Here is a 16,401-nt window from a genome sequence, read left to right on the forward strand (position 1 = left end):
GGACACGCTTGGATCAAAGCCATTGCAGCTTCACAAATACCACACAGTTTGGCATACTCTTCAGGTACAGAACACAAAAGAGACACTGTTCTTGGAGGGCTTATAATCTGCATCAGATGAAAAAGTAGGGAGAAAGGTTAGAGAAAGAAAGAGAGTAGGGAGAGAAAAGTCATGCAGAAATGGAGAAGTTGAAAAAGAGAAGCAAAAGGAGCAGGAAATGCTTTTGCTAAAGAGGTTACGGTGAAAGGCATGGAAGAAAAGGAATTACTCTGACGATGGGAGCAGGTCATTTAGCACTGTGCATTGTGGGCAGGATGACAAAAGACAGGACAAAGTAACAGGGGAAAATGCAGCTTACGCCAACAAGCAGAAACAAAGCAGATTGCTACCACTACCATGGAGAGCAGAATAGCCCTACTCCTTTAGGGATATTCTCACTCTTCACAGCCAAGGCATAACAAGAGCTCATCATGGGAAAGTGAAGTGTGGTAGGAGTGGATGTTTTCTTCTTTCACTTCCAAGTGAAAGAAGACTTGCAAGAAGCAAATAATAAAAAAGAACTGTATGGCATGAATGACACCAGGCATGAATGATATTATCACTACCACCCCCTAGAGCAAGGATGAATCCAGCTAACATAAGCCCTAGCCAGCATAGTCAGTGGCCAGCGATAATGAGAGCTGTCATCCAACAATTAATGGAAGGTCACAAATTCCCCCTGTCCCTTCCCAGGATGTAATTGAAATCCCGCTGGTTGCAACCTAGAAAGGAACATCCAACAATCTGGTGAATACTTTTGCCTATGCCACAAATAAACAGACTCACCTGTTGGTTGATCGCCAGCATCTGTAAAAAAAGAGACAGAAATGGTTATTTTTATGGTTACTGAACTGTATCTGTGTAAAAATCACAGTGCTGTTAATATGTGATTTTAATGAAAATCCTTCTAGTTAAGCATGCTGCCCTGATACCTTTTGTACTCTCATGTTGCATTGATGAACATGATCCCATGGGGTTGTGATTAGTGTCATGTAGTTGTGCATTGCTGTGTATTGTATTGTTGAATTTTTTATTCATTCTTATTACAAAACTGGAATAAACACATGTGTCATTGATACTTAGGTTAACTGAATTATATAACTATCAAGACATAGAGTTAACCTTTTAATAGCTTTCTGCTGTCTCTTGCTTGCAACTCCCCACCCTTATTGAATAGTCAGTGTCATTAGAGATTACAAGTCTGTCATAGCTCAGTTCCAGATGAATTCGTTTTTCTGTGCCCTATTCCATCAAAATATCTGCTTCCTTGGGATATCTCAGCTTCCATAACAGTAAAAAAGTTTAGTACTAGTCATGCTTAATCTGCTTGTGCATTGAAAGCTATGCTCTTTGATTCTCAAGCAGTCATCCAAATATTCTAATTGTCCACAGTCATTTGTTCTGTATGCAACATAACCCTATTCAAATTGCATTCCCAATTATTTAACTCTCTGATTGTTCAAATTGTATTACTCCCAGACCACCTGAATAAATGGAAATTGTGTTGTGCCTATAGTAAGTGGTTTGTCTGAAACACTCAACTTGCAACCAGGGATGGGCAAATTCATCATTTTTCAGTCCCTCATTTTTCCAATAATAAGTTCAATTCTCCACTTTTCCACATCAGCATATATATATATATATTCTCATGAAAATCCACCGGCAATTTAGTGTGAATTTCTCCTAATCTATACATTGTTGTATGCAGTTTTACTTGATATACACATTTTTCAAGGCATTTTCTCAAAATATAATGGTTGTTTGGATGTTATTTTAGCTAATATATGCATTTTTATGCACACTTTGCCCGGTATATTTTTTGTTTTTACATATTTCTTGGTGACAGAACAGTATTCCAAAGTTGAAGAAGCACAAGTTTCATAAAAGAGCTGCTTTTTGGTTCGCATATTGTTTCAGAAAATGTGAATTACTTGGTTTCCCCATTCGAATTGAATCTAATTTCTTCCCCATCCCTACTTGTAACATCATTCTTTGATGTGTTTGAAGTTTGTTTGCAACTGAAAAACCCTACATAGTGTACAGAGAGATGTTACCTGAGCAGACGACACTGATGTCTTCATTGTGCCCACAGTCATTTACCAACCATGTAGCATGAGGACAGTCCCAGAGGTAGAGTTCACTTCCTGTACAGTTCACATCGTCCAGGAGTATGGGTCCAGCTCCTCGGCCAAAATAAGACCATCCATACACTGTGGTTGCCTCTCCACAATCAAGTTGTCTGCACACTACATGTGCATTTTTCTTATCAAAGTTGTCATCGCAAACAGTCCCCCAAATTCCTTCGTAGTTGACTTCAACTCTCCCAACACACTTGTTCCATCCATTCACTAAACGCAACTGCTGAGCACCTTTGTAAAACAAAAAACCCAAAATGGTTGTTAAGTTAAATTCAAGTATACCAGCTCTATAATGTTCTGTATTATAAGGAAACATAAAGTCTGCAAGTTTATTGAGTGTTTGGGAGCAGTGCAGGAAATGGTGGATACATACAAGTTTTATGATGTCTTAATTCTTGGGAGAATTTATTTTACCCACATAAATCTGTAGACAGAATTCTACAGAAGCTATTTTGTGAACTTCATTAACAATCTAAAAGGACAGATTCTACCTCCCTCCACCAATGTACAGCCTGATCATCAACTACTCCTTGATGCATATTCATCTGACCAAATCTATTTCTCGACTCACAACTGCCACCCTTTAAAATAGCCTTTCTTTAAACATCAACACACTGCTAAGGCTTTTATGCACATTCATGGGCAATGTGTAATTTGCTCTTGGGAATCACCAGTGAACTTGAGAAGGTGGGACACACTCCTAATAGTTAAGACACATAAATTTGGCCTCCTGCAGCTTTCGTCTGTTCACAGAAGGATTTTGATCAGGTGGAAAAATCACAGTGGTGAAACAGATGAGGAGACTCCCCCCCCCCCATTCCTTCTTCATAATTTCTTCCCAAAATCTGGAGGGCTGGAGGAACCTCTGGAACAGTACGGCTGCAGGAGGAAGGAGGAATTGGCAAAAAATAACTCCCTTCTTCTTTCCATTGGTGGAAGCATCTTGGGCAGAATTCTGCTTTGGAATTGTTACTGCCAGTTGAGGGTAAGTCTGAGTACAACCCAGTTTGCCTGAATACTCAGTTTTTATAATACATATCATTGAACTTTTCATCCTTGGAGTTCTATCCTTTTGTTCCTGTATGCCCATGGAACCAAGAGATAAAATTTAATCATAGTTTTAGTAGACTTAATTGCTGAGTGGTTTCCTGCACAGTTGAATAGGCTCAGCTGCCTACCAGTTTCATGCCGGCCCACTTTTGCTGGGATTTAAGCGGAGAAGCAACCCATCCCCAAGCCCAAGGCAATATAAGCACAGTACCTGATTCATGTAGGAGAGCAGAAGGTATCAACACCATCCAAAATAAGCGTATCTGGGCACCCATGTTTCAGGTGGGTTTCTGCTAAAATAAAGAAATGGTGAATTTCAGAATTTATAAGCATTCTAATCTGCTCCGGAAAGCATGTGGCTTGCAATTTGATCTTTCTTCTTGAACTCCCAGATCTATGTCACGGAAGTCCGGGATATTTTCATTTCACAATCCATATCCCTGGAAATAGACAGCTACTGATTATTATTGCTTTGGAGAAGCCAGTGGGAACATCAGTGTCCAACACTTAATAAATCACATATAATGCCATCTGATTTAACTGCTCCAGGAAATACTAGTGTTTCCCCCCAGAGGTAATGGTGTTGTTTAATCTGCTTTCCAAATACCAGCATGTTATCCTAGATGTAGAGATAGAGTGCTCAGGTGAGAAAAGAGAAAGGCTCCTTTTAACATTAATAATTGTGTAGATGAAGGAATTTCAGCAAACCTTGCTTGTATGACAACTATGAATTGCATTTCCTCTGCCTTACTTTATTTATCTATTTAGATTTGTAGACCACCCTTCATCACTTATACTGATCTCAGAGCAGTTTTCAGAATATTATAAAATAAACAACAGCTACAGAAATACACTTCAGTTAAAACAATAATTAAAACTAACAAAACCACAGAAGAGCCCATGTTTCTTTGGGAGGCAGAACTGCATTGCAGAGTTGGAACAGGACCATGTTTCAAAGAATGGCTGCTTTTTGGTCCCCATATTGTTCCAGAAAGTGCAAATTAGTTGGTTTGCCCATTCAAATTGAATATAATTTCTCCCCTTTTCCTCCTAACATTCTCTACAGAATAGGTACACATTTTAATGTCAAAGAAAGCGTTTGGCTCTAAACCAGAGGTAGGAAACCTTTTCCAGCCCAAGGGCCACATTATTTCATCTTCTGGGGGCCACACACCAGTGGAAGGCAATTGCCGGAGGAAAAATGGACGTGGCTAGTGGTAGTGGATGTGGCAATAGCAGGTGAAACAGCAGTTGTGACGCTAAGCCTTGCATAGGAGGCTGCATTCTAAGCACACAAAAACCAGATGCTTCTATACACACAACTCCCACCCGGCAGATATTTATACACCCAATAAGAAGCCATACAGTGCAAAGCGCAAAGACGCAGTCAAGCTAAGTAAACCACTCAAGGAAAACTCAGAGTAGGGCTGGTGAGAGTGTGTGACATGGGGGGGGGGAATCTTGAGGCCTGGAGGGGCCATACTACTGAGCAAACTACAAGAAATTCTGATAAGATAAATCAAGTTTTGTTTGGAACTAATCCACAAAAAACAGGTGTTAGTGACTGCAAGCTTCATTTGCCAAGTCTTGCTCAATAATAGAAAGAAAAGCTGATCTTGAGCAGATAAGCTTGTGAGCTGGGAAATTCCAGCTTCAAGGTGTGCCTCACCCCTTAAGGCATTGGAAAAGTTGTGACTACATGGTCACAGGTGAGCTGCCGTTCTTTCAACTTCGCACCTCCCCAATCTGCAATCTAGAATAAGAATGCTGACATACTTTATGTGGTAGTATGAAGATTCCTGAGATGTAAGGGGGGACGCTGAGGTTGGGAAGTGCTGAATAAATGCTAAGAATTATTTCAAAACCCCATTTCTATTTCAAAATGGATTGGTCATATACATTAAAAGTTATTTGGCCTCATGCTAGCTTCCCCCTTTTGATTTTGTTGGAAGAGATAAACGCCTGGTCCCCAAGTGCCCTAGAATGCGTGGAAAGCAAGTCCATATTCAGAAAGGGTGGTGACCTAATAGATCTGCATTAATCCTCCCCCCCAGCTGCTACCATATTGCTTCACATGCAATGCCATTCCGGAGGCCCTCTTACATGGCTTGGGGGAGCGCAGAGAACTGCAGTGTGAAGGACAAGGGAGGAAAGCCTCATTTCACAAGCAGAACATCAATTGCTCTGCTAGAGATTGCTGGGCCAAATTGGATAAGGCACCATTCATGCCTCTAGCAATTTTCTGAATAGCTTTTTGAAAAGTAAATAGCAGGTGTAGACCTCCGACCTAGATCAGAGGAGAAAATGGCTCACCCAGTAGAGTGGAGCTGCAAGGCTAGTTCTCAACAGGTGTGTTGCTGACCTTTATGGAAAGGGTCAAGGTGGCGAGGAGGTCGGCATGGTGCAGGTGCACCAGCAGAACCAATCCAGCCCCCTCACTGCTTGCCTGCACCTCCCCAACTTCCCCAATGCCTCATCTTTCTCCCTCTTGATAAACAGCACCAAATCAGGGCCACAGTGGATAGCAAAGGATTAAAGCCCCTTATCTCCCACATAATGTTCCCAGTCTACGTCAACCTGCTGTTCTTTTGCCAGTGCTGAAGTAAGTTTCCACTGCCAGCCTGGTCACCATTTGTAAGTGGAATGAGAGGTGGGAGAAGCATCTTGTACCTTGGCCCAGGCAAAAAAATGTATTAAATCATGTTCAGTGAATGCAGGAATCAGCCCCTTAAGTCTCAGTCCCTGTGAAGGACAGTCATTCTCTATGATGAAGTTAAATTGAAACTTAGCCTAAGATTTCAAGCTTTGCTAGCAACATGCCTTCAGACTTTGGTCACATCCATTTAAAACACTCTTATACCACATTAACCTTTAAAGAATTTCCCAAGATTCTTTGTGGGAAGCCATGAGTGGGGTCACTGTGATGTAGTGGTTGAGTGTTGGACTGAGACACAAGAAATCCAGGTTTTAGACCCTGCTTGGCCATGAAACTGCTGGGTCAGTCACTGACTCTCAGCCTAACCTACCTCACAGGGTTGTTGTGAGGATAAAATGGAGGACAAAGATTATGTAAGTCATTCTGGGTTCCAGGGAGGAGAAAAGACAGACTATAAATATAACAATAAATAAATGTGCATTCAATATATGGGTGGTATTCTACCACGTTTTCCTCAGAGTAGACCTACTGAAATTAATGGACCTAATTTACTCCTGTCCATTAATTTGAATGGGTCTACACTAACTTGTCTGACTACCACACATTGTAGAACATAAATATTTGGATTATTTGCAGATACAATTGGTGAATGCATTAAATTTGGGAACTAGGGCCTAATCCCCCACTCCCGTCTCTGCACTTCCTTCCTTCTATTCTCTTATGAGCACAATGACATGAGCAGGTATGTTGTCCACAGTGCATCACAACCAAGCTGCTCTGGTGTAAGGAACAAGATATTGACATCATAAAGAAAATTGCAAATCCAAAGAACAATAAATACTGGGCAATTTGGCTTCTTGCAGAGGCCTGAAACTGAGGGTAAAAAAACCACAAAGGTGCTTAGTCATTAATCCAGATATGATAGACAGATTTAATTTAAATAAGCAAAAGGAGGAAGAAGTGCAGGTGACATCAAGGCTGACCTTTGTGGACATGGAATGATTGTTAAAATGTTTCCTGCAATAACATCTGTTTTAAAAGTATCAGTCAAGCCTACCTATGAAACAAAGGTGGCTTGTTAAAGTTTAGTTGATTGGCAGGAATCAGCTCTCTCTGTGTGCGTGTGTGTTGCTCAGTGTAGGAAATCCTGGGAACTACCTGTTCTTTCTGTCTTTCAAGACTTCCTTTCAGTGCTTGAAATTAAACACGTGCCATATATATGAATGGGAATACAATTGCCAGTAGGCACTTCCTTGCCTTTTAGTGTTTGGATTGCAAACTTCACCTGGTAAGAATAGGACAACCTGAAGTATTATCCTACCCTATAATCTGGGGTGTTTTTCCCAAACCATGTCCATCTGCAGGTACCAGACATATCTGGATCAGCTGTGCAACTGAGCTCTTTCTCCCTCTTTTTCTGAGAAAGGAATGTGGTAAAAAGTCTCCCATTTATGATGCTGAGTTTCTATGAATTTCCAGTCAAATTTAAAGAAGTGCATAATTCTGATGAATGTTTAAAAGTGATACAATAGGGGGGGCCACTAGGTGGCGCATCGGAAGATGGCTGACAATAACATCTCTCCGACCCACACGAGGTAATTTGGAGGCTATGATGGGGGTAATTAGCCTCCTTAACCCCCCCAGGATTATGGGGGGGACGGCCCTTGCCTGCTGTGCCCTATACCACCCCCGAATTTGTGGGGGTGGGGGCACTAGGCACAAAGCCCTCCTGTGGGATTTTCGGCACTCCTCGACGCCGTCCCCGATTCGCGCCGCTGGTTGCAATGATCTTTAAAAGAAATAATTTGGACATGATTAATTGCACATACATCAAGGAAAAAGGGGAGTAAATACTGCTGACAGAAGAGATCTCTGATAACAAGACAACAATAAAATACGAGAAGAACGTCAAGATAGGTACTGACTGAGGGGGGAGGGGGGGAAAAACCTGCCTCTACCTTTTTATGTGATTTAACAAGAATCCCCCTCCCCTAATGAGTCAGAAATTAAGGACTTAAGCTGTGGATTTAAGGCTGTGTGGAGATAAACTTTCGATCCAAAGCAATGTTTCAAGATGAAGCTGGAAAGCTAAGAGTTTTGGAGTGACGCAGTCAGGAAAAAATGCCGTTCGCCATTTTGTGAGGCATTGTGGGAGCTCTTGGGTCTGGGAGGAGAAAGAGAGAAATAGAGTTGTTTACATATCGTGAATCAACTCCTCGGTGAGACTTAAGAGCGACAAATGCCAAAATTTACGATGGATAAAGTGATGTTATCTACGAAGGAGATATATGGAAACCATCTGGACTTAGTGAAGGAACGGGAAATCCACACAGGATTATTACACTTGCTATCGGCTTAAGGAGACTAACAGAAGAGATCGTAAAGGAAAAAGAGAAATTATACGAACAAGATATGATGTGGCAACACCAAGATAAGACTGGATAGAATTATGAACTTTGTTTGGACTGATTGGGACTGATTTGGACATTAACGCAGTAATAAGAAGATGATCTGAATTCCCCTTTGGATCTTGAAGTATGGGTTCCCCCAACAAAATTTAAAAAATTGGCTTTGTAATTCGGAATTTGTATGATGTGATTTAATTTGATGTGATTGGCCAGTTAATAAAAATTATTAAAAAAAAAAAAATCTGCTGGCAAAGTTCCCACTCAAAAGAGCATGAGGAGGAAACCCTGCCCCACACTGAGGTTTTTCCAGCACTTCAAGAAGAGGTGAAGAGGTTTGGCCTTTATTGTTAACCCTGCTCTGTTGGGCTAGGAAGGATCAGGAAATGTCCCCATAGACCTTGCATAAGGAAGCAGGAAGAAAATCCTGGAAGGTCATCAAGAATTTATTCCCTGGGTATTTAACTGTACACAATGGAGGGTGAGCTCTTTTTGTTTCAGGGCCAAAGTAGGGCCAGACATCAGACACACCATGAGCAATTGCATGAATGGCTTTTTCTCCCTTTTGTAGCAAGTAATGGCAAAGTAGCCTGGTTTTTGCAGGTCTAAAAGTACAGCGGTACCTTGGAAGTTGGACGGAATCCATTTTGGAAGTTTGTTTGACTTCCAAAATATTCAGAAACCAAGGCGTGGCTTCCGATTGGCTGCAGAAAGCTCCTACAGCCAATTGAAAGTTGCGAAAGCCTCACCGGACATTTGGGTTCCAGAGAACATTCGCAAACCGGAACACTCACTTCTGGGGTTGCGGTTTTTGGGGGCCAAAACGTTCGACTCACAAGGCATTCGGGATCTAAGATACGACTGTGTCAGTATCACACACAATCTCTCTGAGACCCTGCAACAAACTGTTGAAATGTGGAATGTGGATCCACTAACCCTCTGAATCCTGAGTTCCACAGCAATCACTCAGCATTTTGTCCCCACTAAGCATGCTTTCTCCTCCTTGGGATCATTGGAGTTAGGAAGAGGAGCACCCAGTCCCACCTGCATTGGAATCCTGAAATTCTCCATTGATTTTTATGGGAAGATACACTTAAAAATAGCATCTAGTCCACTTGGGAAGCCCTTCCTCACAGTTGCAGGCCCCGCGTGAAGCAGCCACCATGGAGAAGCAATGTTAAGCAGCAGCCCTCGCTTCTGTAAGAACAGATCTTAGGGTAAAAGATGAGAGAAACTGAATGTGTCACATGCTGCTATTTCACACTGAGTAATAGTAAGATGGGACGCGGGTGGTGCTGTGGGTTAAACCACAGAGCCTCGGGCTTGCTGATCAGAAGGTCGGTAGTTCGAATCCCCATGATGGGGTGAGGTCCCTGCTCCTGCCAACCTAGCAGTTCGAAAGCGTGAAGTGCAAGTAGATAAATAGGTACCTCCGGCGGGAAGGTAAACGGCATTTCCGTGTGCTGCTCTGGTTCACCAGAAGCGGCTTAGTCATGCTGGCCACATGACCCAGAAGCTGTATGCCGGCTCCCTTGGCCAATAAAGCGAGATGAGCACCGCAACCCCAGAGTCGGCCATGACTGGACCTAATGGTTAGGGGTCCCTTTACCTTTAATAGTAAGATCTTGAAGTGTAAGCCACCGTGTGTGGTTGAAACATTAAAGTATTATGTTTTTTGCCTTTATCTCTGAGCACCTAGGCTAGAAAAGTTCAAGCATGCATAGCTATGGAGAGGTTTCCTTGCAGTGATGTTACCCAATGTGGGTAATTTAATCTTTAGGCTATAATTTGTTTGCTGTACTCAATTCTGCTGAGCATTCTAGTTTATTGTGTATGAAACGTGTTACACAATATATTTATTTTCCCATGCGTAGAAGGAAGCTGATCTACCCAAGTGAGAGATAACTTCTGATTATCTGTCTTAACTGGGTAGTTTGTTGCCTTATTTTATTTAGCAGATTAAGGCTCAATTCAGCTTCAAAAGATAAGACACCACACATCTCTCTTTCACCCCAAGAGATTAAGGCTCTGACCCTGTAGCTACTCAGTGGGACTTATTTTTGAGTAGACATGTATAGATAGGTCTGTGCTGTAAGTTTCACAAGATAATGAGTAGTGGTTTTAGGCCTGCTCTATACAGGAATCACATTTGCCAGTGTATTCCCCACAAGGAATGTGATGGTAAAGCAGCACTCAGCATGACTGAACCTCACCCACTTTAATCACCCAGTGATATCAGCTGATTGGCAGGTGCCGGTGGCTTAGGGAAAATGCCTGCTGACTCAAAATGGATCTGCTGACAAGACAAGATTGGCCTGAGACTAGAGGTTGCCTATCCCATTTTAGAGGAATTTCTAAAGTCACGGAGTGACTTCTCATCCAGAACCTGGCCCAAGGCATTGCCCAGCTACCAAAGGACTCCATGTTTTCCCCAAATACCATAACTGTTGAATTCAAGAGTTGCCAGTCCAAGTGAGGGTGGTGGTGGTTGGCATTTATGTTTTATTCCATCTGTTTTATTATTAGTATTTGTATGTTTGTTTGTTTAAAGAAAACCATTCACACTTAAATAGCTCAAAGGTAAGTCTTCCAGAAGAAAGTACAGTGCAAATATGAGTTCTCCTCTGGTATTGCTGATTCAAATTCAGTGGTCCCTTAAGAGCTAGAACATAGGTTAATTTAATTGCTTGGCTGCATTGCTCAGTTGTATTATTTGTATTCTATATTTCTGCTATGTGAACTGGCTGGGGAATATTGATAGAAGGGAAGATTATGATACAGCAGCTACATCTTTTTAAAGTACAAGCATCTGATTCCTCACAGAAAGGAAGTCATATGTTGAAGTAAAACACAATAGTCTCGCTTATGGAAAATCCAGTGAGCTATGCACATTGTCATTACAATTGTTACTTGAAAGACCAAACCAGATGTTCTGTAAAAAGCGGTCCTGGAGGAGCTTGTGAAGCATTAGGACTGTAGGCCAAATGGAAGCTTCCATCCCAATGCCAACAGCAGCTTGGTGAGGGGTGATTGTCCTTGGGACCACAGCAGGGAGGAAAGGTTCAAACTGTCCCTATCCGTCCCCTGTCGTCCTGGTCTCCCCAGTCTCTCTGTCTTCCTGTCTCTCTTTCTCTCTATCTGTCTGTCTGTCTCTCTCACTCTCTCCTACCCGCCTTGCTGGGGCCACTTTCCAAGTAAACATAACCATGAAACATTCACACTTCCACAGCTGGTGCATGCAAATTGATGCTTGAAACATATCTTGATCTTCAATATATTCTGGTTTGGGAGCATAACCAGGCATGAGAGGAAACAAGTCAACACAGAGTTAGGGGTTTTTTTTAAATCTAGAAAATGGAAGATGGAACTGTATTGATTAGATTCTTCCTGGATATGTAGAGTGTTAGTTGTTTCTTTTGTTTTACCTGTAAGATAGTGTGTGTATGGATCCCTTTTCCCACCATACAAGCACCAGTACAGGGGCTTGACAACAAGAGTTAAGATGTGGCGCTGTGGGTTAAAGCCTCAGCGCCTAGGGCTTGCCGATCGAAAGGTCGGCAGTTCGAATCCCTGCGGCGGGGTGTGCTCCCGCTGCTCGGTCCCAGCGCCTGCCAACCTAGCAGTTCGAAAGCACCTCCGGGTGCATGTAGATAAATAGGGACCGCTTACCAGCGGGAAGGTAAACGGCGTTTCCGTGTGCGGCTCTGGCTCTGGCCAGAGCAGCGATGTCACGCTGGCCATGTGACCCGGAAGTGTCTCCGGACAGCGCTGGCCCCTGGCCTCTTAAGTGAGATGGGCGCACAACCCCAGAGTCTGTCAAGACTGGCCCGTACGGGCAGGGGTACCTTTACCTTTAATACAAGACTAGTCTTGTCTCCTGTTGCTCTCATTTGTTTAAATGTCCACAAGGTGGCATTGTTCAGCTATAGAAAAACTATTTACACAGGGGCCCTAAGAAATCCAGAAAATTAGAAATCTTATTTCCTTTTCCTCCCCTTATTCATATTTTAAGAATGGCTTAGTGCTGGGCCATCAGTGTGTGGAAATGAAATTAGGGGTATCTTATCTGTAAGCCATGTTGTATGAAGAATTTGATTTCTTTTCCAAAGCACTTAGTAATTTTCTAGTGCTATGTATAAATGTGTAGACCATAAAGAAGGCTGATCGCCGAAGAATTGATGCTTTTGAATTATGGTGCTGGAGGAGACTCTTGAGAGTCCCATGGATTGCAAGAAGATCAAACCTATCCATTCTTGGGGAAATCAGCCCTGAGTGCAGACTGGAAGGACAGATCCTGAAGCTGAGGCTCCAATACTTTGGCCACCTCATGAGAAGAGAAGACTCCCTGGAAAAGACCCTGATGCTGGGAAAGATTGAGGGCACAAGGAGAAGGGGACGACAGACGACGAGATGGTTGGACAGTGTTCTTGAAGCTACCAGCATGAGTTTGACCAAACTGCGGGAGGCAGTGGAAGACAGGAGTGCCTGGCATGCTCTGGTCCATGGGGTCACGAAGAGTCGGACACGACTAAACGACTAAACAACAACAACAAATGTATAAATGTGAGCTACTGAGTACATAGGGATGATGCTTTGTTAGCTGGAAGAGCAGTAGGTTGCTACACAGTTTGTTCCTATTAGAAAATCTCCACAATCCTATATATGTATACCCAGAAGAGAAGTAAGACTCACTGAGTTCAATGGAACTTACTCCCATGTAAGTGAATATAGGGCTGAAATCTTAAGGTCATCTATGTTAACTCCCAGTGCACCAATAATTTATTTTAGGTCATAGATAAGAATGCATGGTCTTCACTGATTCAGTATCATTGGCTCTGCTCCTTGGCCATGCTGGTAGGGGCTGATGGGAATTGCAGTCCACAACATCTGGAGGGGGCCATGTTAGCTACCCATGATTCAGTAGAAAAACAGAAGGGTGAGTGCTTCATAACACTGTGAGACCACATAACACTGGTCTTAAAAGACCTACATTGACTCCCAGTATGTTTCTGAGCACAATTCAAAGTGTTGGTGCTGACCTTTAAAGCCCTAAACGGCCTTGGTTCAGTATACCTGAAGGAGCATCTCCACCCCCATCATTCTGCCCGGACACTGAGGTCCAGCGCCGAGGGCCTTCTGGTGGTTCCCTCACTGCGAGAAGCCAAGTTACAGGGAACCAGGCAGACGGCCTTCTCAGTAGTGGCGCCTGTCCTGTGGAACGCCCTCCCACCAAATGCCAGAGAGAACAACAACTACCAGACTTTTAGAAGACATCTGAAGGCAGCCCTGTTTAGGGAAGCTTTTAATGTTTGACGGATTATTGTAATTTTATTATTTTGTTGGAAGCTGCCCAGAGTGGCTGCGGAAACCCAGCCAGATGGGTGGGGTATAAATAACAATAAATTACTACTACTACTACTACTACTACTACTATAAACATTGCAACCCAGCAGTGTCTGTGTCTCAGCAGAATGGACACCAATGGCTGATTCCCCCTTTTCCTGCATGCCTCATATTGGACACAATGCAGTAAAAATAAAAGGGAGAATATCCAGGCACATGAAGGATGAAATCATTTTAAAAGAGTTGCATTGTATAAAAGGCCAAGTTAGAGGCTCATGGGGTAAGTGGTCTGTGACTGAGCCACTTATGGTCTCAATCAGGTAAGGCAGAGTCATATCAGCACCTTGGACAGAGCAATGTTTAAGTGTTCTGGCTGGAGCCCTTCCCATTACACTGAACTTGTGTAGGGTCCTATGGTTTGAGGGCAATGGTTCCTGCCCAGCTAAAAAGGCTCAGTAGCAATTTTTGGCCAAATCAGTCTCTCAGTCTAGCTCATCTCAAGTGGTTGTTGTGAGATGAACATTGCAAACCAGTGTGCACAGTGAAAAGTGTGACAGAAACAACAACACCCAGCAGGACCTATAGCAGTACGTTCTTGTTGCACACCAGTTGTGAATATGAAATGGAGAGTCTCCCAATACTACAGAGAACTGAAACATATATTTATGAAATGCTTTTATTTAAAGGCTAATAATTGCACAATCAGTATGCTCAGAGCTGATAGAAACCTGATTAAAGTCGCCCATGAATCAATTAATTTTGGCATTCTGAAGTGGCGGTCTGCAAGATCAACCAGAGGCAATAGGTGTATCAAAAGTACCAGTGTGCTCACATCTTAATTTTCAAATGGGAATTATGAAGTCCGTCCTGAAGAAAAGAATAAACAAATAATGCCATGAATGACTAAAACAGGTGTGAAACAGCAGATTTTCTGGACAAATTCAGAAGATTTTGTCTAGACAGATTTTGTTTAGACAAAGGATGTGAAAATCTCAGGATTTTCACATAAACTATCTTAACAGTTTAAATTTATAATGTTAAAATATTGAGGCTGCTGCACTGAGGACAGTATCCCAGGGGCCATAGGATTTTGTCTGACTCACTTTCTACTGGTGGAGAGGTTGACCTTTGGACAGGGAGATCCTCCTATGACTGACTCTCTAGAGCAGTGGCAGAAAGGTCTGCTGGTGGTGCTCTGGTGTTGGAGAATGCAAAAAGAGGGTGTTTTTGGGAGAGTCAGGAATAGAGCGAGGTAGGCTTTGGACTCCAAGTCCTCCCCATTTTCCTGATATGCATTCAAGAGGAAATTATGCCTGGAGGCAGCATAAGCAAGGTTTGTCAGTGTGAAAGCAAACAAAGGGCAGTCAGTCTTGGAGACTGGAACTGAAAAAGGGACACAGAAGCCTATTTTTACTTTCTGCACTGGATCAAGTTCTATGGTGTTAGGAAGCCCCTCTCCTCTGGAAACCCAACAGAGGAGTCAATATGTGAGTGAATTAATCCTGAGGACCTCATGTTCACGGAAAACATAATCTACCTCCAGTGACCTGAAGTCCAAGGAAACCAAGCCAAGGGGACATGCTGGCACTCATAAGACACACACACACACACACACACACACACACACGTATGTTTGTGTGAGAAAAAAAGAGAGAGAGAGAGAGAGAGAATGCGCATGTACACACATTTACACACATATATACAAATACCACCCAGTACATGTATTCTCCCGCCCCTTGCAGGCTAACAGCAGTTTTACGATAGGTGATTTAGATCAAGGAACAGGACAGGGAAATTGGTGACATGCTCATTCCTCTACTATCATTGGTCCAATCAAAGTCTCTTAATTAAAAGAAAAATTTGCAGTAGCTAGTTGATTTTAAATGTTTGTATTAACTTTCCCATAGCAATCTACAAAGATTAAAAAATTAAATCACCTTTACAAGGACAAAGTACTCAAGGAATACACTTTCATTATATGGCTTTAGGCGCCTGGCAAAAATGTTCCTTTTTAACCAGGCCTTTGGTTGATTTGATTGAAATCCTATACCCTTTAAAAATGTTTTTTTTCTGGGGGGTTGTTTTTATTTTGATTGTGTATTTTGTGGTTTTATATTTTAGTTTTATTCTGGGACTTGCCCTGAGACCACCGGGTATAGGGCGGTATAGTAATAATAATAATAATAATAATAATAATAATAATAATAATAGTAATAGTTGTAGTAGTAAAAATACCTGAGCAGATGACACTGGCATCTTCCTGGTGACCACAGTCATGGGTTCCCCAACCTCTGTGAGAACAGTGAAGCAGGGAAGATTCACCTCCTGTGCACTCCACATTGTCCAGGAGGATGTTGCCCGAGCCTGGACCAAAACGGGCACTTCCTGGTGCTGACTGAGCTGGTCCACATCCAAGCTCTCTGCAGACCACATGTGCATCATTCATGCTCCAAAGATCATCACAGACAGTCCCCCAGTTGCCATTATGATAAACTTCAAGACGACCTTCACATCTGTTTCTTCCATTAACTAATCGCAAGGAATGTTCTTTGGGAGATACAAAATACAGATTTGTTTGTTTGTTTTAAAAACGATACCATGAATCATTAACCAATCAGGACACATAAAACGTTTATTTAACCTGATATTATTGGTGTGAAACATTAAACTGTGGAACATGTTGCTAGGCATATACTTGACCTGGTATTTGCCAAAGACTGAATTGGTAATATTTGGTTGATTGGGAGTTTATTGTGAGTCCATTGTCATG

General features: G+C 42.4%; 1 protein-coding gene across 1 annotated transcript in view; it reads right to left on the reverse strand.

Annotated features, from left to right (window-relative positions):
• The window catches only part of DMBT1 (deleted in malignant brain tumors 1), a gene marked incomplete at both ends in the record, with an annotated part of 53,478 nt that overhangs the window by 19,950 nt on the left and 17,127 nt on the right, over positions 1–16,401 (reverse strand). The window contains 4 exons of the mRNA XM_079978623.1: positions 826–846; positions 2,094–2,408; positions 3,439–3,504; positions 15,867–16,178. Coding sequence (XP_079834749.1) covers positions 826–846; positions 2,094–2,408; positions 3,439–3,504; positions 15,867–16,178 — 714 coding nt within the window. The remainder of the gene's footprint in view (positions 1–825; positions 847–2,093; positions 2,409–3,438; positions 3,505–15,866; positions 16,179–16,401) is intronic.

The sequence above is a fragment of the Podarcis cretensis genome (assembly GCF_951804945.1).
Source record: "Podarcis cretensis genome assembly, chromosome: 5".
Taxonomy (NCBI): Eukaryota; Metazoa; Chordata; class Lepidosauria; order Squamata; family Lacertidae; genus Podarcis; species Podarcis cretensis.